Below are 22,128 nucleotides of genomic sequence, written 5' to 3'. Positions count from 1 at the left end.
CAAAGGCTACATGCAACTGCACGTTCATCTTGACCACTAGGGTTTTTGCAACTTATCAAGATATGCTGTGAGTATAATACCGCGAGGTTCAGTATGCAGTATGTGTCAAGATTATTTTCCCGTTAGGCCTGGCGGCACAAGTCACCATACACATGATTGACCGATAACACAGGGCATGTACCTGGTGAACGTCTGGTCATCGCCAAAAATAGCACGGGATAGTCTGACCATCGAAAGTAGGCTATAAGTTAGGTTAAATTCCACACATCGCAGAGCGGAGTCGATTTCAATGCCGGGCAAATCAAAACAAGGATAACTCCAGACTACAGCCTCGGTCTCATAAATGTTCGCCTTTTCAGGTTCCATAATTGCAATACATCCTCTGGCGCATGTTACTCTCACAGAGGTTGGCATCTCGCGATTTCGCATTCCGCATCTCGCGGTTTATGATAAGCCGGTAAAAATACCATTACACTTCAGTATATTGACTGAACATTGCTTGTATTTTGATTTCGCCTATCACATGCAAACAACGCGAAAAAACCCCAATGAGAAACAAGTGAGATGTAAACGCTCTTGGATCCAAACATCTTATTAGAGTGTGCAGATCGAGATTCTGTTGTGATGAAAGAAAAATGAACCACCACAACAATATGACAGTTCTAGCAATTGATCAAACAGCTCAAATTCATCAAAAAAAGGGTGGAGCATATACTAGTATATGAGAACGTACCCTAGTCCATCCGTCCTTGTGAAGTCTGACAACGAAACCTCCCATCTTCAGGTCCATCATCCTACCGAAAGACACAATTGTGTTGCCTCGATATTCGTTCTTCACCTCAATGGAGAAGGAACACGCGACGTCAGAGTTGGTCGTCTTGGAGAAGACGTATTTGCAGACACCCATGAAGTCGATCATTCTGTTAAAATCGTCGTAACGATGGTAATGGGGATCTCCCCAAGCCTTGCAGGTGCAGATTTCTAGTGGATAAAACAGACGAAGAGCTACATTTAGTATACATCAAACATCAGTAATCCACATGCATCAATTTGTGCTGAGGAGACAATCAACTTCGCCACATAGTTTGGAATCAAATGAGTCTAAACACGCCAGATATACAATTTGACTTACCGTTATGATGCACCGATAATTGAATACATGTCGTTTGGATAAACAACTTTCAAGAGCAACACTTTGAGAACAAGATAAAGTTGTAACGCGTTGTATCATTTCTACAGAGGAACTCTTATCACTAATCAATTAGTTCGTTATTGGTTATTCAAACTCAATTCCAAAGACGGACTTACTTTCTGTACAACTCTTCAATCTGAGATCCCATGATTTCGGTGGAGTACAACCTGAAGTGAAGGAAAACAAGAAAATGTGTATTTAGCCTCCAGGTTAAGAACGAACACCTCTTGATGAGTGATCGATATTAAAATGTCATGTAACATCTCCAAGCAAAGCTTAATGTAGATAGACAGTAGTGACTACGTGGCTTCGGTAATGTTAACAACTGCTTGCCTTGAACCAGACTTTTCCCTTCAGTGTTTTGTCTATTCTATCATCGTCTCTGGACAGCGTACAGGCTACACTACATCTGACAAAGTATTTAATGTATCAACAAATCATTTGATCTACGAGCACTTTTTCAGATTGAACATCTTGGATTCCATAGTTTGAAATTGAAGGATTCGGAATTAAGGCTTCGGTGAATTATATCTTTTTACATTGAATATCCTCGAATATAATGAACTATACTTACGAGCAACACAGTCTCCTTTCTTCAACATGTCAGAAGGTTTACACCCTGAAGGTAAAATTTGAACGGAATAACTTTTATACTCTGGCTTTTCCAAATATATCTCCAAAAGGATATATGAACTTCATTAATATAATTATCAGGTCGGAGTATACATTCTAACATTAAAACCTAACCATCATCACATTCACAATCACGAAAATCTTAATGACTGCCACCAACGGTCCTTGGATGTCGAGGCCAAGGACCACGGCACTAGTATCTCCCAGGCTTCATCATCAGTAATCGTTATCGTGCGTTTGTTATTATACAGTTATTGAGATAAGACATACATACTGTCTACACATCGTTTGGTCGGGATGTTCCATAACTGAGACTCGGTGCACCCTAGAGAAAAAGGTAAAGCATTAAACGACAATTAATGGTTACGAAACTTCATTCAGCTTAGAATGGATTCTATTTTGAATCCACCTAGTGTTTGCGTATTAATGTACAAACTCATGGCTTAAGGAATTCACACCGCACTTGCGCGTCACTCTATCATGAATGAGATCCCGATGGTTGAGTAGCTTTGGCAAAGCCTTTGGTGAGGTCGCATCCAAAAAGCGAGTGCAGATAATGAAAACGAGTTGCAACGCATTTAGCATACAACACTGTTTTACCACAGTCGAGCTGCCACAAGAGGATAAACTACAGAAAGACAGATATATTTAAAAGGATAAAATGCTATGTTATAGGCTAATCCTGTGATGTCTCATACTCACTCGGTGTGCAGATCTTCTTGGTGTTATCCCATATCTCCTCTGGAGCACAGCGGTTGACACATTTATCCCCCGTCCATCTCTTTGCAACATTTGTGCATTCTTGAAGAAAAAGGAAGTTAATTACTGGCAGTGAAAACCTCTTCCTCTCCCTAGTTAATGTTTAATCCTTCAACAGAAAAACACTTGAAACTTTTAAACTTTAGTGCACCCTTTCGGTCGTGTGGATGGAGATCCGTTAGCAATATCGTTTATGAAGGAAAATGATAACCGGTTTACGAAGACACGCAAAGGGATGGTAAAATAGGCAAAAATATTAGCTTTTGTACGGATAAACCAAAGGATTGACGTTCCGATGCTTGTATAGATAACTGCAGCATATGAAAGATGCTATTGTACGCACTTCGTAGAAACAGAGTTTTGTAAAGAAAACTAATGGTATCATTTGGTTGGGATGTTTAGGGGCAAGGAAAACCCATTACGGACACTCTAAACATGTTGACATAACCATGGAAAGCACATGACCGATGGTCCCAGACGACCTTCGTGGCGTCTTCTAGCGAGTTTATACTAGTCACGAGGGGATATATCAAGTTCGTTTCCACAGGTGAAGTGTCATTCATAACGGTACCCAAACTTGCTGCACTTACGTTTCGTGCATTTGAATCCATCTCCTTGGTATCTTTTCTTGCAGCCACAGGTATAGACCCCTTTGTCTCCAGGTCTGCATTCAGCATCCTTGCCACAAGGTTTAAGCTCACTGGACCCTAGCTTGGCGACTGATCCTACTTTGATACACTTGTAAAGTTTCGTGCAGTCGGAGCTTATGCGCTCATCACCAATCTGATAGGTAAAAAGAATTGTTGACAATATCAGCATATGCAGAACAATGAAAAGCCCCACTACATGCTCTGGTCTCTGCAATCCTGATGAGATTACGTCATACCGAAAAAGAGACGAAGCAAAGACCGTATAGTTTTTTCCTCATAAGAGTAGCAATATAAGCATAAGTACTTATGAAATGGTTGATGAAGGTAACATTGTCTTAGACGGCGAGGGGGGCGATTTCTTCGTTCATGCAGTTTAGAGTGAAGAGTTAGACACGATCTGACTCAGTAAGGTTTTACTCATTACCCACCGTGTAATAGTTTTTGTCTGCATCCCAACAGCCACATGACTGCTCGGGGACACACGAATCACCATCTCGGATGAAGCCTTTATTACACTTGCAGCCTTCCATCAACTCATCCTCACAGAAGATTGGTTCGGGCTTGATACACGTCGGTTGGCATGGACGCATCTTGGACTCATATACGCTGTTAGCAGGGCACTTCATTGCTGGAAAATGACATTGATATTAATCGTATATTAACAGTAAAAAGAGAACAAGGAAGAGACCATTCGATAATGAAGTGAAAACTGTGATGATGGTTTTAACGTCTGCATGCTTGTTTTAAGGATGTCAGGAAAGGTCTCATCATTTACAATGCGCTCACATCAGAGCCACTGCCCCAACACCAGAATCACACAACACGAGTCAATGGATGCTGGCGCTGACCAAACACAAGATCCACAAGAGCCAATTTACTCGGGTTGAAACCAGACGCTCTTGGCATTTTCCAGATCCTAGAGCCAATGGACCCACTCCAGATGCACTGGAACAACGCTAGCACCACTTGCTCCACACCGAAGCCAAATGGTTCTTGATTTTCGAACTTCTGTGACCAGTTGCCTTAGGCATAGCGTGACCTCAGGAATATTCCCCAATCAAATTGAGTATTACAAGGCTTGAACTTCATTGGTTCCATTTTGATATTCGACAAGCAATCGGAAGGCCATTATTGTAGATTTGAAGCCAAAGCATCTTTTTGTAAAGCAGAATGAGTCAAACTTACGACAGAATGTGGTTGTTCTCCAAACCTTCGAAGGTTGGTAACCATTCAGCTGACATTCGCTGGCGAATTCTCCCACATCAGCGCATATCACTTCTTTAATGGACTCGGGTTTGTCCACAAAAGCGCAAGCATCTATCTGGCAAGCAGCATAGGCTGACTTCCAATCTACCTTTCCGCTCTTGATGCACTCTGCGAATGGTCCAGTGGTTGACTTGATGTAACCGCAGTACGTGTCTGATGCAATGAGGGCATTGTTCTTATCCGAACATTTGATGACTGGATCCTCGCTCTTCTTACAGCTAAAGTATCAACACTATTAAATTCGACTTCTATTTGGAATGAATACAAAAATCTGCTGTATGGTAAGACTTCCAAAGTCATCCTACCTCTCTGGACGAACTATTCTAAAGGATATCACGAATAAGCTGTCGCCCACCTGTCTTATTTGAATGTGACGGTACTCATGACTGCAAGTAAAGGCTGTCTGTTCGTATTCAACAAAGGGCGAATACTCTTCTTAACCTTTCGATGTATTTCTGGCATCGGTTGAATATTGCAGGATCCGGATTCAGATAGGACATAGTGTGGTTTGTTATATATGTTATCAAGTATATATAAAGACCTACTTGATGTTATCAAGCATAGATCTTATTATTTTCAAGGTATACAACCGATTTCTTTTGTTTTATTTGATCATATTTCAAACGGCTTGTTTGAAACATACACTTACTTAACTAATGGCACATCCGAGTCATCGGGAACCTGATAATTATTGAAGCTAGTCAAGGCATCTGCCATTCCATCGCAGTCACCACACATTCCAGTAAGCTTTCCAGCACCTCCATACTGCCAGTGGCCAAGAGATGTCACAATACCTCCATATTGACCACCGAATGACAAAGCGAAGGAACAGGTTGGCACTGATATCTTAAAGTCGTTGGCTCCAGATTTTGTGGCACTGAGAGTATGTCCGCCTTTGAGTTTGAGGTTAAAGGGCATTCTTTGTGTGAGGCCACTGACCTGCAGAACAAAGTTGTGGTGACTTGTTAGAGAGTAATGCAATGTCCCGTATAACTGGATAACATAAGTTTTTAGATTAGTCGATGGGTGTATCGAAATCGCGAGATAAGTAATCATTATTTTCTACTTCCCTCGATCATGACAATCACCATTTCCAACGCTGCTGTTTACTTCTTAATTCAATGAGAGTACGGCCGAATATGATACAAAGGCTACATGCAACTGCACGTTCATCTTGACCACAAGGGTTTTTGCAACTTATCAAGATATGCTGTTAGTATAATACCGCGAGGTTCAGTATGCAGTATGTGTCAAGATTATTTTCCCGTTAGGCCTGGCGGCACAAGTCACCATACACATGATTGACCGATAACACAGGGCATGTACCTGGTGAACGTCTGGTCATCCCTAAAAATAGTGCGGGATAGTCTGACCATCGAAAGTAGGCTATAAGTTAGGTTAAATTCCACACATCGCAGAGCGGAGTCTATTTCAATGCCGGTGTAATGTTTTTAAGTGTTTCTGTTTTTGAGTGTTTCTGTTTTTGAGTGTTTCCCCTCATTGTTTGGGAACGCTCAAAAATAGATTGACGAGTTTTTCTGTGTGTCCCCCCTATTGAAAAGTCATGGTCTCTCTAGCTGCCTATTGTTTGGAAACACTGAAACATGGGGAACAACCACAGATGTTACACCGGGCAAATCAAAACAAGGATAACTCCAGACTACAGCCTCGGTCTCATTAATGTTCGCCTTTTCAGGTTCCATAATTGCAATACATCCTCTGGCGCATGTTACTATTACAGAGGTTGGCATCTCGCGATTTTGCATTCCGTATCTCGCGGTTTATAATCAGCCGGTAAAAATACCACTACACTTCAGTATACTGACTGAACATTGCTTGTATTTTGATTTCGCCTATCACATGCAAATAATGCGAAAAAACCCCAATAAGAAACAAGTGAGATGTTAACGCTCTTGGATCCAAACATCTTATTAGAGTGTGCAGATCGAGATTCTGTCTTGATGAAAGAAAAATGAACCACCACAACAATATGACAGTTCTAGCAATTTATCAAACAGCTCAAATTCATCAAAAAAAGGGTGGAGCATATACTAGTATATGAGAACGTACCCTAGTCCATCCGTCCTTGTGAAGTCTGACAACGAAACCTCCCATCTTCAGGTCCATCATCCTACCGAAAGACACAATTGTGTTGCCTCGATATTCGTTCTTCACCTCAATGGAGAAGGAACACGCGACGTCAGAGTTGGTCGTCTTGGAGAAGACGTATTTACAGACACCCATGAAGTCGATCATTCTGGTAAAATCGTCGTAACGATGGTAATGGGGATCTCCCCAAGCCTTGCAGGTGCAGATTTCTAGTGGATAAAACAGACGGAGAGCTACACTTAGTATACATCAAACATCAATAATCTACATGCATCAATTTGTGCTGAGGAGACAATCAACTTCGCCACATAGTTTGGAATCAAATGAGTCTAAACACGCCTGATATACAATTTGACTTACCGTTATGATGCACCGATAATTGAATACATGTCGTTTGGATAAACGACTTTCAAGAGCAACACTTTGAGAACCAAGACAAAGTTTTAACGCGTTGTATCATTTCTACAGAGGCATTTTTATCACTAATCAATTAGTTCGTTATTGGTTATTCAAACTCAATTCCAAAGACGGACTTACTTTCTGTACAACTCTTCAATCTGAGATCCCATGATTTCGGTGGAGTACAACCTGAAGTGAAGGAAAACAAGAAAATGTGTATTTAGCCTCGAGGTTAAGAACGAACACCTCTTGATGAGTGATCGAAATTAAAATGTCATGTAACATCTCCAAGCAAAGCTGAATGTAGATAGACAGTAGTGACTACGTGGCTTCGGTAATGTTAACAACTGCTTGCCTTGAACCAGACTTTTCCCTTCAGTGTTTTGTCTATTCTATCATCGTCTCTGAACAGCGTACAGGCTACACTACATCTGACAAACTATTTAATGTATCAACAAATCATTTGATGTACGAGCACTTTTTCAGATTGAACATCTTGGAATCCATAATTTGAAATTTAAGGATTCGGAATTAAGGCTTCGGTGAATTATATCTTTTTACATTGAATATCCTCTAATATAATGAACTATACTTACGAGCAACACAGTCTCCTTTCTTCAACATGTCAGAAGGTTTACACCCTGAAGGTAAAATTTGAACGGAATAACTTTTATACTCTGGCTTTTCCAAATATATCTCCAAAAGGATATATGAACTTCATTAATATAATTATCAGGTCGGAGTATACATTCTAACATTAAAACCTAACCATCATCACATTCACAATCACGAAAATCTTAATGACTGCCACCAACGGTCCTTGGATGTCGAGGCCAAGGACCACGGCACTAGTATCTCCCAGGCTTCATCATCAGTAATCGTTATCGTGCGTTTGTTATTATACAGTTATTGAGATAAGACATACATACTGTCTACACATCGTTTGGTCGGGATGTTCCATAACTGAGACTCGGTGCACCCTAGAGAAAAAGGTAAAGCATTAAACGACAGTTAATGGTTACGAAACTTCATTCAGCTTGGAATGGATTCTATTTTGAAACCACCTGGTGTTTGCGTATTAATGTACAAACTCATGGCTTAAGGAATTCACACCGCACTTGCGCGTCACTCTATCATGAATGAGATCGCGATGGTTAAGTAGCTTTGGCAAAGCCTTTGGTGAGGTCGCATCCAAAAAGCGAGTGCAAATAATGAAAACGAGTTGCAACGCATTTAAAATACAACACTGTTTTACCACAGTCGAGCTGCCTTAAGAGGATAAACTACAGAAAGACAGATATATTTAAAAGGATAAGTGCTATGTTGTAGGCTAATCCTGTGATGTCTCATACTAACTCGGTGTGCAGATTTTCTTGGTGTTATCCCAGATCTCCTCTGGAGCGCAGCGGTTGACACATTTATCCCCCGTCCATCTCTTTGCAACATTTGTGCATTCTTGAAGAAAAAGGAAGTTAATTACTGGCAGTGAAAACTTCTTCTTCTCCCTGCTTAATGTTTAATCCTTCAACAGAAAAACACTTGAAACTTGTAAACTTTAGTGCACCCTTTCGGTCATGTGGATGGAGATCCGTTTGCAATATCGTTTATGAAGGAAAATGATAACCAGTTTAGAAAACACGCAAAAGGATGGCAAATTTGGCAAAAATATTGGCCTTTGTACGGATAAACCAAAGGACGTTCCGATGCTTGTATAGATAACTGCAGCATATGAAAGATGCTAAGGTACGCACTTCGTAGAAACAGAGTTTTGTAAAGAAAACTAATGGTATCCTTCGGTTGGGATGTATAGGGGCAAGGAAAACCCATTACGGATACTCTAAACATGTTGACATAACCATGGAAAGCACATGACAGGAGCTTTCTAATCGTTTCATCCATGGACAACCCTCGTGGCGTCTGCTGGTGAGTTTATACTAGTCACGAGGGGATATATCAAGTTCGTTTCCACAGGTGAGGTGTCATTTATAACGGTACCCATACTTGCTGCACTTACGTTTCGTGCACTGGAATCCATCTCCTTGGTATCTTTTCTTGCAGCCACAGGTATATACCCCTTTGTCTCCAGGTCTGCATTCAGCATCCTGGCCACAAGGTTTAAGCTCACTGGACCCTAGCTTGGCGACTGATCCTACTTTGATACACTTGTAAAGTGTCGTGCAGTCGGAGCTTATGCGCTCATCACCAATCTGATAGGTAAAAAGAATTGTTGACAATATCAGCAGATGGAGTACAATGAAAAGCCCCACTACATGCTCTGGTCTCTGCAATCCTGGTGAGATTACGTCATACCGAAAAAGAGAAGAAGAAAAGACCGTATAGTCTTTTCCTCATAAGAGTAGCAATATAAGCAGAAGAACTTATCAAATGGTTGATGAAGGTAACATTGTCTTCGACGGCGAGGGGGGCGATTTCTTCGTTTATGCACCTGAGGCTTAGAAGTTAGACACGATCTGACTCAGTGGGGTTCTACTCATTACCCACCGTGTAATAGTTTTTGTCTGCATCCCAACAGCCACATGACTGCTCGGGGACACACGAATCACCATCTCGGATGAAGCCTTTATTACACTTGCAGCCTTCCATCAACTCATCCTCACAGAAGATTGGTTCAGGCTTGATACACGTCGGTTGGCATGGACGCATCTTGGACTCATATACGCTGTTAGCAGGGCACTTCATTGCTGGAAAATGACATTGATATTAATCGTATATTAACAGTAAAAAGAGAACAAGGTAGAGACCATTCGATAATGAAGTGAAAACTGTGATGATAGTTTTAACGTCTACATGCTTGTTTTAAGGATGTCCGGAAAGGTCTCATCATTTACAATGCGCTCACATCAGAGCCACTGCCCCAACACCAGAATCACACAACACGAGTCAATGGACGCAGGCGCTGACCAAACACAAGATCCCCAAGAGCCAATTTACTCGGGTTGAAGTCAGACGCTCTTGGCATTTACCAGATCCTAGAGCCAATGGACCCACTCCAGATGCACTGGAACAACGCCAGCTCCACTGGCTCCACACCGAAGCCGTATGGTTCTTGATTTTCGAACTTCTGTGACCAGTTGCCTTAGGCATAGCCTGACCTCAGGAATATTCCCCAATCAAATTGAGGGTTACAAGGCTAGAACTTCATTGGTTCCATTTTGATATTCGACAAGCAATCGGAAGGCCATTATTGTAGATTTGCAGCCAAAGCCTCTTTTTGAAAAGCAGAATGAGTCAAACTTACGACAGAATGTGGTTGTTCTCCAAACCTTCGAAGGTTGGTAACCATTCAACTGACATTCGCTGGCGAATTCTCCCACATCAGCGCATATCACTTCTTTAATGGACTCGGGTTTGTCCACAAAAGCGCAAGCATCTATCTGGCAAGCAGCATAGGCTGACTTCCAATCTACCTTTCCGCTCTTGATGCACTCTGCGAATGGTCCAGTGGTTGACTTGATGTAACCGCAGTACGTGTCTGATGCAATGAGGGCATTGTTCTTATCCGAACATTTGATGACTGGATCCTCGCTCTTCTTACAGCTAAAGTATCAACACTATTAAATTCGACTTCTATTTGGAATAAATACAAAATCTGCTGTATGGTAAGACTTCCAAAGTCATCCTACCTCTCTAGACGAACTATTCTAAACGATATCACGAATAAGCTGTCGCCCACCTGTCTTATTTGAATGTGACGGTACTCATGACCGCAAGTAAAGGCTATCTGTTCGTATTCAACAAAAGGCGAATAAACCTTTCGATGTAATTCTGACATCGGTTGAATATTGCAGGATCCAGATTCAGATAAGACATAGTGTGGTTTGTTATATATGTTATCAAGTATGTATAAACCCCTACTTGATGTTATCAAGCATAGAACTTATTATTTTCACGGTAAACAACCGATTTCTTTTGTTTTATTTGATCATATTTCAAACGGCTTGTTTGAAACATACACTTACTTAACTAATGGCACATCCGAGTCATCGGGAACCTGATAATTATTGAAGCTAGTCAAGGCATCTGCCATTCCATCGCAGTCACCACACATTCCAGTAAGCTTTCCAGCACCTCCATACTGCCAGTGGCCAAGAGATATCACAATACCTCCATATTGACCACCGAATGACAAAGCGAAGGAACAGGTTGGCACTGATATCTTAAAGTCGTTGGCACCAGATTTTGTGGCACTGAGAGTATGTCCGCCTTTGAGTTTGAGGTTAAAAGGCATTCTTTGTGTGAGGCCACTGACCTGCAGAACAAAGTTGTGGTGACTTGTTAGAGAGTAATGCAATGTCCCGTATAACTGGATAACATAAGTTTTTAGATTAGTCGATGGGTGTATCGAAATCGTGAGATAAGTAATCATTATTTTCTACTTCCCTCGATCATGACAATCACCATTTCCAACGCTGCTATTTACTTCTCAATTTAATGAGAGTACGGCCGAATATGATACAAAGCCTACATGCAACTGCACGTTCATCTTGACCACAAGGGTTTTTGCAACTTATCAAGATATGCTGTGAGTATAATACAGCGAGGTTCAGTATGCAGTATGTGTCAAGATTATTTTCCCGTTAGGCCTGGCGGCACAAGTCACCATACACATGATTGACCGATAACACAGGGCATGTACCTGGTGAACGTCTGGTCATCGCTAAAAATAGCACGGGATAGTCTGACCATCGAAAGTAGGCTATAAGTAAGGTTAAATTCCACACATCGCAGAGCGGAGTCTATTTTAATGCCGGGCAAATCAAAACAAGGATAACTCCAGACTACAGCCTCGGTCTCATAAATGTTCGCCTTTTCAGGTTCCATATTTGCAATACATCCTCTGGCGCATGTTACTCTCACAGAGGTTGGCATCTCAAGATTTCGCATTCCGCATCTCGCGGTTTATAATTAGCCGGTAAAAATACCATTACACTTCAGTATATTGACTGAACATTGCTTGTATTTTGATTTCGCCTATCACATGCAAATAATGCGAAAAAACCCCAATGAGAAACAAGTGAGATGTTAACGCTCTTGGATCCAAACATCTTATTAGAGTGTGCAGATCGAGATTCTGTTGTGATGAAAGAAAAATGAACCACCACAACAATATGACAGTTCTAGCAATTGATCAAACAGCTCAAATTCATCAAAAAAAGGGTGGAGCATATACTAGTATATGAGAACGTACCCTAGTCCATCCGTCCTTGTGAAGTCTGACAACGAAACCTCCCATCTTCAGGTCCATCATCCTACCGAAAGACACAATTGTGTTGCCTCGATATTCGTTCTTCACCTCAATGGAGAAGGAACACGCGACGTCAGAGTTGGTCGTCTTGGAGAAGACGTATTTACAGACACCCATGAAGTCGATCATTCTGGTAAAATCGTCGTAACGATGGTAATGGGGATCTCCCCAAGCCTTGCAGGTGCAGATTTCTAGTGGATAAAACAGACGGAGAGCTACACTTAGTATACATCAAACATCAATAATCTACATTGCATCAATTTGTGCTGAGGAGACACTCAACTTCGCCACATAGTTTGGAATCAAATGAGTCTAAACACGCCTGATATACAATTTGACTTACCGTTATGATGCACCGATAACTGAATACATGTCGTTTGGATAAACGACTTTCAAGAGCAATACTTTGAGAACCAAGACAAAGTTTTAACGCGTTGTATCATTTCTACAGAGGCATTTTTATCACTAATCAATTAGTTCGTTATTGGTTATTCAAACTCAATTCCAAAGACGGACTTACTTTCTGTACAACTCTTCAATCTGAGATCCCATGATTTCGGTGGAGTACAACCTGAAGTGAAGGAAAACAAGAAAATGTGTATTTAGCCTCGAGGTTAAGAACGGACACCTCTTGATGAGTGATCGAAATTAAAATGTCATGTAACATCTCCAAGCAAAGCTGAATGTAGATAGACAGTAGTGACTACGTGGCTTCGGTAATGTTAACAACTGCTTGCCTTGAACCAGACTTTTCCCTTCAGTGTTTTGTCTATTCTATCATCGTCTCTGAACAGCGTACAGGCTACACTACATCTGACAAAGTATTTAATGTATCAACAAATCATTTGATCTACGAGCACTTTTTCAGATTGAACATCTTGGAATCCATAATTTGAAATTTAAGGATTCGGAATTAAGGCTTCGGTGTATTATATCTTTTTACATTGAATATCCTCCAATACAATGAACTATACTTACGAGCAACACAGTCTCCTTTCTTCAACATGTCAGAAGGTTTACACCCTGAAGGTAAAATTTGAACGGAATAACTTTTATACTCTGGCTTTTCCAAATATATCTCCAAAAGGATATATGAACTTCATTAATATAATTATCAGGTCGGAGTATACATTCTAACATTAAAACCTAACCATCATCACATTCACAATCACGAAAATTTTAATGACTGCCACCAACGGTCCTTGGATGTCGAGGCCAAGGACCACGGCACTAGTATCTCCCAGGCTTCATCATCAGTAATCGTAATCGTGCGTTTGTTATTATACAGTTATTGAGATAAGACATACATACTGTCTACACATCGTTTGGTCGGGATGTTCCATAACTGAGACTCGGTGCACCCTAGAGAAAAAGGTAAAGCATTAAACGACAATTAATGGTTACGAAACTTCATTCAGCTTGGAATGGATTCTATTTTGAAACCACCTGGTGTTTGCGTATTAATGTATAAACTCATGGCTTAAGGAATTCACACCGCACTTGCGCCACTCTATCATGAATGAGATCGCGATGGTTAAGTAGCTTTGGCAAAGCCTTTGGTGAGGTCGCATCCAAAAAGCGAGTGCAGATAATGAAAACGAGTTGCAACGCATTTAAAATACAACACTGTTTTACCACAGTCGAGCTGCATCAAGAGGATAAACTACAGAAAGACAGATATATTTAAATGGATAAGTGCTATGTTATAGGCTAATCCTGTGATGTCTCATACTCACTCGGTGTGCAGATCTTCTTGGTGTTATCCCAGATCTCCTCTGGAGCACAGCGGTTGACACATTTATCCCCTATCCATCTCTTTGCAACATCATCTGTGCATTCTTGAAGAAAAAGGAAGTTAATTACTGGCAGTGAAAACCTCTTCCTCTCCCTAGTTAATGTTTAATCCTTCAACAGAAAAACACTTGAAACTTATAAACTTTAGAGCACCCTTTCGGTCGTGTGGATGGAGATCCGTTTGCAATATCGTTTATGAAGGAAAATGATAACCGGTTAAGAAGACACGCAAAGGGATGGCAAATTTGGCCAAAATATTGGCTTTTGTTCGGATGAACCAAAGGACGTTCCGATGCTTGTATAGATAACTGCAGCATATGAAAGATGCTAAGGGTCGCACTTCGTGGAAACAGAGTTTGTGAAGAGAACCGATGGTTCCATTCGGTCTGGATGTATACAGTAGGTGCAAGGAAATCATATTACGGATACTATAAATATGTTGACATAACCATTGAAAGCACATGACGGGGGCTTTCTGATGGTCCCATCAATATTACCCTTCCACGGGTAACGGACGTTGATCAGCTCGGAAACCAATGTTCTCGGGTAAAATCAGTTCGTAATTCGTAATTTGCAATTCGTGAGATTTGTGGAAACTCGCTATGTCAATTGAAGCGCAAAAACGAATCAGACATGTCTCGAGGGGTCTGTTTTCATGTTCGTCGTCGACAGTTTTTTTCAAAGCTCTTTAGGTCAAATCAATTCAAATGTTTGAAGAGTAAACTGATTTTGGATTTTAATGGAATATGCCATATGGACGTTAATTAAGACCCAGTTTTGAAGGAGTATGTCAAAGAAACATGTTCACCTACAGCTGTCACTTTCATCAAATTGTGTCAAGCACAGACTGCTTTCATCTCTATTATAAGAGTGTCGATTAATACAAGTTGTAAATACTTTGTAAATACTGGTCAGTGACCAATTTCGCCATAAGACGTGTATATGAATATGACGAATGTGTCCCTGGTACACCAACAAACCTTTTGAAATTAACTCATGAACAGTACATCTGTCGACCACGTCAGAAGAAACAAGATCCTTACCACATGAAGCCACCCATGAAACCAAAGAACAAAAGACCTATATAAGCTCCTGTAACTCAACGCCTTTCGGGCAAGTTTCTCTCTATATAAAACGTGTTGTCAGCAAAACCCTTTGGCGTTTTCAGCACTTCTAAATTTGCCAGATGTTGCTTATTGTGTTTCAGGCAGACTTACGTAGGGTTGGCACTGAAAAGACAATTATCATATTATAATTAATTTTTGTGAGCACATCGAAAGATTTGATAAACTTATGTATCATCGGCACGATTGGAAACAGAAAAAAAACCTTCTATTGAAGTCATCGTTTTTCTCAAAATATAAAGTTTTTTTCATCTTTAAAACGAATCAGGAAAGATATGAAAGACTAACGACGAAACGCTTGCATCAGTACTTCTCTTTACATAGATGCATACTATTATACGGCTCTAGGAAAATTCGTCCCCGGAAAATTCGTCCCCGGAAAACTCGTCACCGGAAAATTCGTCCCCTAGGAAAATTCGTCCCTGGAAAATTCGTCCACGAGGAAAATTCGTCCCCGGATAATTCGTCCCCGAGGATAATTCGTCCCTGGAAAATTCGTCACTGAGGAAAATTTCGTCCCCAGAATATTTGTCCCCGGAAAATATGTCCCCTAGGATAATTCGTCCCTGGGAAATTCGTGCCCGAGGATAATTCGTCCCCGGAAAATTAGAGAAAAGTTGAAAGTTTCTGACATTACTTTCTAGTAATAACTACTACTTACTACTTTCGACTTTTCTCATTCAGTGTTATATCTCTATTTACTACCCTACTAGCTAGTTACCTACTCCACTCTTTTCATAGTAGGTAGAGGTAGGCAGGCGAAATAGTTTATTTCTTTACAAATAAGTATTTTTACTGGTCAGAATGAAAGAAAAACTCTAAATTCTTCAATAAAATATTTCGCCTGCCTACCTCTACCTACTATAAAAATAGTGGGGTAGGTAACTAGCTAGTAGGGTAGTAAAGAGAGATGTTACACTGAATGAGAAAAATCGAAAGTGGTAGTTATTACTACAGTCCATTTGACAAGACTTAAGAGTCTTGGAAAGTAAAGTCAGAAACTTTCAACTTTGTAAAATTTTCTGGGGACGAATTATCCTCGGGGACGAACTTTCCAGGGACGAATTATCCTCGGGGACAAATTTTCCGGGGACGAACTATCCTCGGGGACGAATTATCCTCGGGGACGAATTTTCCGGGGACGAATTTTCTTGGGGACGACTTATCCGGGGACGAATTTGCGGGGACGAGTTTTCTGGGGACGAATTATCCGGGGACGAATTTTCCTGTAACCCTATTATACCCACATCATGGCATTACGTAGGCAGAGATATGCCTGCATATATAATTCAAGTAAGGCCGTAACAAAATGTTCTCTCTCAAAATCTAGCTCCTCGAGTTCTACAATTAGCTTCTACCCTTATATCTCAATTTTCTGAACGCAGATCCTGCCACACGATCGTGCTGCTCGTGGAATAAGATGCTCGATTTCCTCTTTATTGAAATTACGAAAGAGTACCCTTAACTGTAATCCGCTCATGCTTGAATGGCCAACATTTTCTGTTCCAAATTCTATTGAGAGCGGAGACATATACATAATATGTTGACAGGTGTGAGGTGCCGAAAGCTACCACAAGGCTAAAACTTTGGTATTGGAGTTTTATTTCACCTATTGGGAATGACAAGGCCTTGCTAGGTTATTCTTACCCGAACCGTCAGAACAATAACTTAGTTATTGCTTGGTTAAACGGACATATCGGGCGAAATATGCCTGGTAGATGACGAGACTGTGTCTGTGGTTACTGGGCATACGCCGCCAGATCAAGAACAAAAACAGTGGACGTATTCACGATGTAATTCGAATACCGTCATTCAAGATAAGAATATATAATTCATCACATGAGAAGACTGCTGTGAGGGAAAACTCATCGTCAGGTAAACCTTCGTATTCTAATGATTTACCCATGTGGTAGAAAGAGCATCGTGTTTAAACTTACCAGGTTTGGCTCTACTTATGATCAGCTTCCTAAGTTCCTCGATCTGGGCCTTACCACTGACTGCACATCTCATCAGCGTTGTTCCGGCCAGCTTTCCCGTGAATTTGGACCCACCATTTGCCGGCCTGAGTCCAACGTACAAATCACCCAACATGTCTCGGAGTCCTATGGCTCCGACATTCTTGATGACAACATTACCATCGACCCACATCACCAAATTGCCAGTTTGTTGACTGTAGCTGATCCCTACGAACGACCATTTCTTAGTTGGTGGAGCAATATGAAATTCACCAAGGCTGCGTCCAGTATGGGCATCCATGTTGATCAAAAGCTTGCCTTGATAAATGCACATGTGAGTTCCGAAATCTCCTCTTCCTCTCCACTCCACGATTATTTCGTCTCTAAGCACGTCTTGGTAAAGATAAGTCGCGATTGTGAAACTATCACGCTCAATATCCAGCTTTCCGTCACTGGTTATCTTGACGTAGTTATGCCCGGTGAAAACCCATGCGTTGATACCTTCAGGGCCGGTGGTGAGAGTTGTGGCTCCTACGGTAGATAGGGTTAGGCCACCAAGGCCGCTTGGTTTGGACTCGATCCTAGGTCCGAGAAGAAGCCACGAGCCACAGCTCGACATACCACCTGAAACAGAAATCGAACATTTAATCGACAAACACTAAGGCACGAAAGGTGCCATCATCAAAATTTGGCGAGCACCAAGCTTTTAGATGCAAATTTTGAAGACATGGGACACATTTGAAACAAATAATGAATAGGAACATAAAGTAGGGCCAAATTCATAAAGGGCGTTTAAGGGTTAGTCGTCTGTAACTTCTCCCTAATCAGTTTCGGGGCCTATTCATATTCTGGGAAGATTTACATGAAGGACCTGAATCTCTCTATTTAGTAGTTAAACGCTGTTTTAAGCTAAAAGCCCTTTATGAATTTGGCATTACATCTTTAACATCAAATCCAGTTATATGACAGAGATGGCGCATCTGGTTATATGAGAGAGATTGTTCGGATGCATCTAGTTATATGAGAGAGTTGGCCGTGGGGTAATTTCGAGCCGAAATACGCCGCTCGGATGCTGCACAAGATGAAAAGTTCTACTCGGAGCTCGATATCGCAGCCGAGTGCGACCAATTGCACTTTTATCCCCTAGATACACTCAGAATGACTAACACAACACTGTATATAGATTGATTATGGACCGATTTGGCCAAAATTTGAGAAATATATATTTATTTGCCAAACCGGCTACATAGAGAGAGAACTCACTGCAAAAGTCCAAGTTGTAGAGTAGATCGTTGCGTTAGCTTAGCTACTTTTTGCGAGTGAGGAGACAGCCTCGTGCTGTCTCCTTAAAACAAAGAACCAATTTGCATACTTTGAAGAGTGATGAGAATAAAGCAGTTCAGATGAGATCGAACTACTGTCTCCCAGCATAAAGTCTATTGTGATTGATAACTTTCTCATCATATGCATTTGGAAGCTGTTAAGAAGCCGATGCCGAATTGCAGAGAGGCCCACATACCCCATGCGCTTCGATGGCAAACGTTCCTACGATACGCATGACATTAGGGTCAGATGGTCAGAGTTTTTCGCCGAAATAGGCCTTGCTAGGTTATTCTTACCCAAACCGTCAGAACAATAACTTAGTTATTGCTTGGTTAAACGGACATATCGGGCGAAATATGCCTGGTATATGACGAGACTATGTCTGTGGTTACTGGGCATACGCCGCCAGATCAAGAACAAAAACAGTGGACGTATTCACGATGTAATTCGAATACCGACATTCAAGATAAGAATATATAATTCATCACATGAGAAGACTGCTGTGAGGGAAAACTCATTGTCAGGTAAACCTTCGTATTCTAATGATTTACCCATGTGGTAGAAAGAGCATCGTGTTTAAACTTACCAGGTTTGGCTCTACTTATGATCAGCTTCCTAAGTTCATCGATCTGGGCCTTACCACTGACTGCACATCTCATCAGCGTTGTTCCGGCCAGCTTTCCCGTGAATTTGGACCCACCATTTGCCGGTCTGAGTCCAACGTACAAATCACCCAACATGTCTCGGAGTCCTATGGCACCAACATTCTTGATGACAACATTACCATCGACCCACATCACCAAATTGCCAGTTTGTTGACTGTAGCTGATCCCTACGAACGACCATTTCTTAGTTGGTGGAGCAATATGAAATTCACCAAGGCTGCGTCCAGTATGGGCATCCATGTTGATCAAAAGCTTTTCTTGATAAATCCACATGTGAGTTCCGAAATCTCCTCTTCCTCTCCACTCCACGATTGCTTCGTCTCTAAGTACGTCTTGGTAAAGATAAGTCGCGATTGTGAAACTATCACGCTCAATATCCAGCTTTCCGTCACTGGTTATCTTGACGTAGTTATGCCCGGTGAAAACCCATGCGTTGATACCTTCAGGGCCGGTGGTGAGAGTTGTGGCTCCTACGGTAGATAGGGTTAGGCCACCAAGGCCGCTTGGTTTGGACTCGATCCTAGGTCCGAGAAGAAGCCACGAGCCACAGCTCGACATACCACCTGAAACAGAAATCGAACACTTAATCGACAAACACTAAGGCACGAAAGGTGCTATCATCAAAATTTGGCGAGCACCAAGCTTTTAGATGCAAATTTTGAAGACATGTGACACATTTGAAACAAATAATGAATAGGAACATAAAGTAGGGCCAAATTCATAAAGGGCGTTTAAGGGTTAGTCGTCTGTAACTTCTCCCTAATCAGTTTCGGGGCCTATTCATATTCTGGGAAGATTTACATGAAGGACCTGAATCTCTCTATTTAGTAGTTAAACGCTGTTTTAAGCTAAAAGCCCTTTATGAATTTGGCATTACATCTTTAACATCAAATCCAGTTATATGACAGAGATGGCGCATCTGGTTATATGAGAGAGATGGTTCGGATGCATCTAGTTATATGAGAGAGTTGGCCGTGGGGTAATTTCGAGCCGAAATACGCCGCTCGGATGCTGCACAAGATGAAAAGTTCTACTCGGAGCTCGATATCGCAGCCGAGTGCGACCAATTGCACTTTTATCCCCTAGATACACTCAGAATGACTAACACAACACTGTATATAGATTGATTATGGACCGATTTGGCCAAAATTTGAGAAATATATATTTATTTGCCAAACCGGCTACATAGAGAGAGTACTCACTGCAAACGTCCAAGTTGTAGAGTAGATCGTTGCGTTAGCTTAGCTACTTTTTGCGAGTGAGGAGACAGCCTCGTGCTGTCTCCTTAAAACAAAGAACCAATTTGCATACTTTGAAGAGTGATGAGAATAAAGCAGTTCAGAATAGATCGAACTACTGTCTCCCAGCTTAAAGTCTATTGTGATTGATAACTTTCTCATCATATGCATTTGGAAGCTGTTAAGAAGCCGATGCCGAATTGCAGAGAGGCCCACATACCCCATGCGCTTCGATGGCAAACGTTCCTACGATACGCATGACATTAGGGTCAGATGGTCAGAGTTTTTCGCCGAAATAGGCCTTGCTAGGTTATTCTTACCCAAACCGTCAGAACAATAACTTAGTTATTGCTTGGTTAAACGGACATATCGGGCGAAGTATGCCTGGTAGATGACGAGACTATGTCTGTGGTTACTGGGCATACGCCGCCAGATCGAGAACAAAAAAAGTGTTATGTATTCACGATGTAATTCGAATACCGACATTTCAGATAAGAAGATAATTCATCACATCAGAAGACTGCTGTGAGGGAAAACTCATCGTCAGGTAAACCTTCGTATTCTAATGATTTACCCACGTGGTAGAAAGAGCATCGTGTTTAAACTTACCAGGTTTGGCTCTACTTATGATCAGCTTCCTAAGTTCCTCGATCTGGGTCTTACCACTGACTGCACATCTCATCAGCGTTGTTCCGGCCAGCTTTCCCGTGAATTTGGACCCACCATTTGCCGGCCTGAGTCCAACGTACAAATCACCCAACATGTCTCGGAGTCCTATGGCTCCGACATTCTTGATGACAACATTACCATCGACCCACATCACCAAATTGCCAGTTTGTTGACTGTAGCTGATCCCTACGAACGACCATTTCTTAGTTGGTGGAGCAATATGAAATTCACCAAGGCTGCGTCCAGTATGGGCATCCATGTTGATCAAAAGCTTGCCTTGATAAATGCACATGTGAGTTCCGAAATCTCCTCTTCCTCTCCACTCCACGATTATTTCGTCTCTAAGTACGTCTTGGTAAAGATAAGTCGCGATTGTGAAACTATCACGCTCAATATCCAGCTTTCCGTCACTGGTTATCTTGACGTAGTTATGCCCGGTGAAAACCCATGCGTTGATACCTTCAGGGCCGGTGGTGAGAGTTGTGGCTCCTACGGTAGATAGGGTTAGGCCACCAAGGCCGCTTGGTTTGGACTCGATCCTAGGTCCGAGAAGAAGCCACGAACCACAGCTCGACATACCACCTGAAACATTTAATCGACAAACACTAAGGCACGCAGGGTGTTTTACAAAAGTAGCCATTGTTTTACGAAGCTTTTAGATGCAAATTTGGAAGACATGCGACACATTTTACAAAAATGATGAATAGGACGTAAAGTTTACATTTTTATCATCAAATCTAGTTATTTAAGAGGGCTTACTGGACTTTGCGCAAAGAAAGCAACGATCGCAATGGGAGAGCGACCATTATTTTTGACACCGCCATTTTGTCTTCCTAAAATTAACCTTTGGCTAAAACGGCCACAGAATAGCCGTACCTCCATATTGTGGATGGTGTAATGCTTGGTCATGGGTTCCATTCTTGGGATTAACTCCTCAAGAACGTAAGCCTTGGGTTTGAATATGTATATATTTACCCCTCATTAACGTGATGTTGTAGCGTGTTAGTCATAGATACAATTCTTGATTGTTACTCCTCGATGGGGTGGTGAAGTGCTTCAGTCATGGGTTCGATTTTGAGATTCACT

At 41.5% G+C, this 22,128-nt stretch overlaps 2 protein-coding genes and 1 long non-coding RNA gene across 3 annotated transcripts; all 3 read right to left on the bottom strand.

The window, feature by feature from the left end:
• Nucleotides 1–444: 444 nt before the first annotated feature.
• Nucleotides 445–9,007, bottom strand: LOC135501656 (IgGFc-binding protein-like). The gene is made up of 16 exons (XM_064793891.1): nt 9,004–9,007; nt 8,365–8,463; nt 7,938–7,988; nt 7,605–7,649; nt 7,147–7,197; nt 6,571–6,818; nt 5,150–5,439; nt 4,420–4,718; nt 3,663–3,862; nt 3,175–3,367; nt 2,528–2,626; nt 2,100–2,150; nt 1,767–1,811; nt 1,309–1,359; nt 734–981; nt 445–516 (listed from the first exon to the last, which is right to left on the bottom strand). Exons 1-16 carry the CDS (start codon nt 9,005–9,007, stop codon nt 445–447), a joined length of 2,046 nt encoding a protein of 681 aa, XP_064649961.1.
• A 59-nt stretch (nt 9,008–9,066) lies between these two features.
• Nucleotides 9,067–10,314, bottom strand: LOC135501897 (uncharacterized). Its single transcript, XR_010449666.1, has 3 exons — nt 10,268–10,314; nt 9,511–9,710; nt 9,067–9,215 (listed from the first exon to the last, which is right to left on the bottom strand). It is a non-coding gene; the product is annotated as an uncharacterized LOC135501897 (long non-coding RNA).
• A 1,620-nt stretch (nt 10,315–11,934) lies between these two features.
• Nucleotides 11,935–21,301, bottom strand: LOC135501655 (uncharacterized). Its single transcript, XM_064793889.1, has 10 exons — nt 20,983–21,301; nt 19,057–19,698; nt 17,130–17,771; nt 15,286–15,297; nt 14,011–14,112; nt 13,586–13,636; nt 13,253–13,297; nt 12,795–12,845; nt 12,218–12,465; nt 11,935–12,000 (listed from the first exon to the last, which is right to left on the bottom strand). Exons 1-10 carry the CDS (start codon nt 21,299–21,301, stop codon nt 11,935–11,937), a joined length of 2,178 nt encoding a protein of 725 aa, XP_064649959.1.
• Between the last annotated feature and the right edge of the window lie 827 nt (nt 21,302–22,128).

This window comes from Lineus longissimus, chromosome 17 (assembly GCF_910592395.1).
Source record: "Lineus longissimus chromosome 17, tnLinLong1.2, whole genome shotgun sequence".
Lineage (NCBI taxonomy): Eukaryota > Metazoa > Nemertea > Pilidiophora > Heteronemertea > Lineidae > Lineus > Lineus longissimus.
The sequence above is the reverse complement of the archived record's forward strand: the minus strand, read 5'-3'. Positions and strand labels throughout refer to the sequence as shown.

Excerpts from the sequence above, each read along its gene's own strand:
- LOC135501656 (XM_064793891.1), bottom strand. Across the intron at positions 7,198-7,604 it reads GAAAGGAGACTGTGTTGCTC|GTTGTACTCCACCGAAATCA; the intron begins GTAAGTATAGTT and ends CCTTCACTTCAG. Across the intron at positions 1,812-2,099 it reads GACCAAACGATGTGTAGACA|GGTGTAAACCTTCTGACATG; the intron begins GTATGTATGTCT and ends TTTTACCTTCAG.
- LOC135501655 (XM_064793889.1), bottom strand. The coding sequence starts at position 21,301 with ATGGATGCCCATACTGGACGCAGCCTTGGTGAATTTCATATTGCTCCA. Across the intron at positions 12,466-12,794 it reads ATTGAAGAGTTGTACAGAAA|AAATCTGCACCTGCAAGGCT; the intron begins GTAAGTCCGTCT and ends TTTATCCACTAG. Across the intron at positions 12,001-12,217 it reads ACAAGGACGGATGGACTAGG|GCGAAATCAAAATACAAGCA; the intron begins GTACGTTCTCAT and ends TGCATGTGATAG.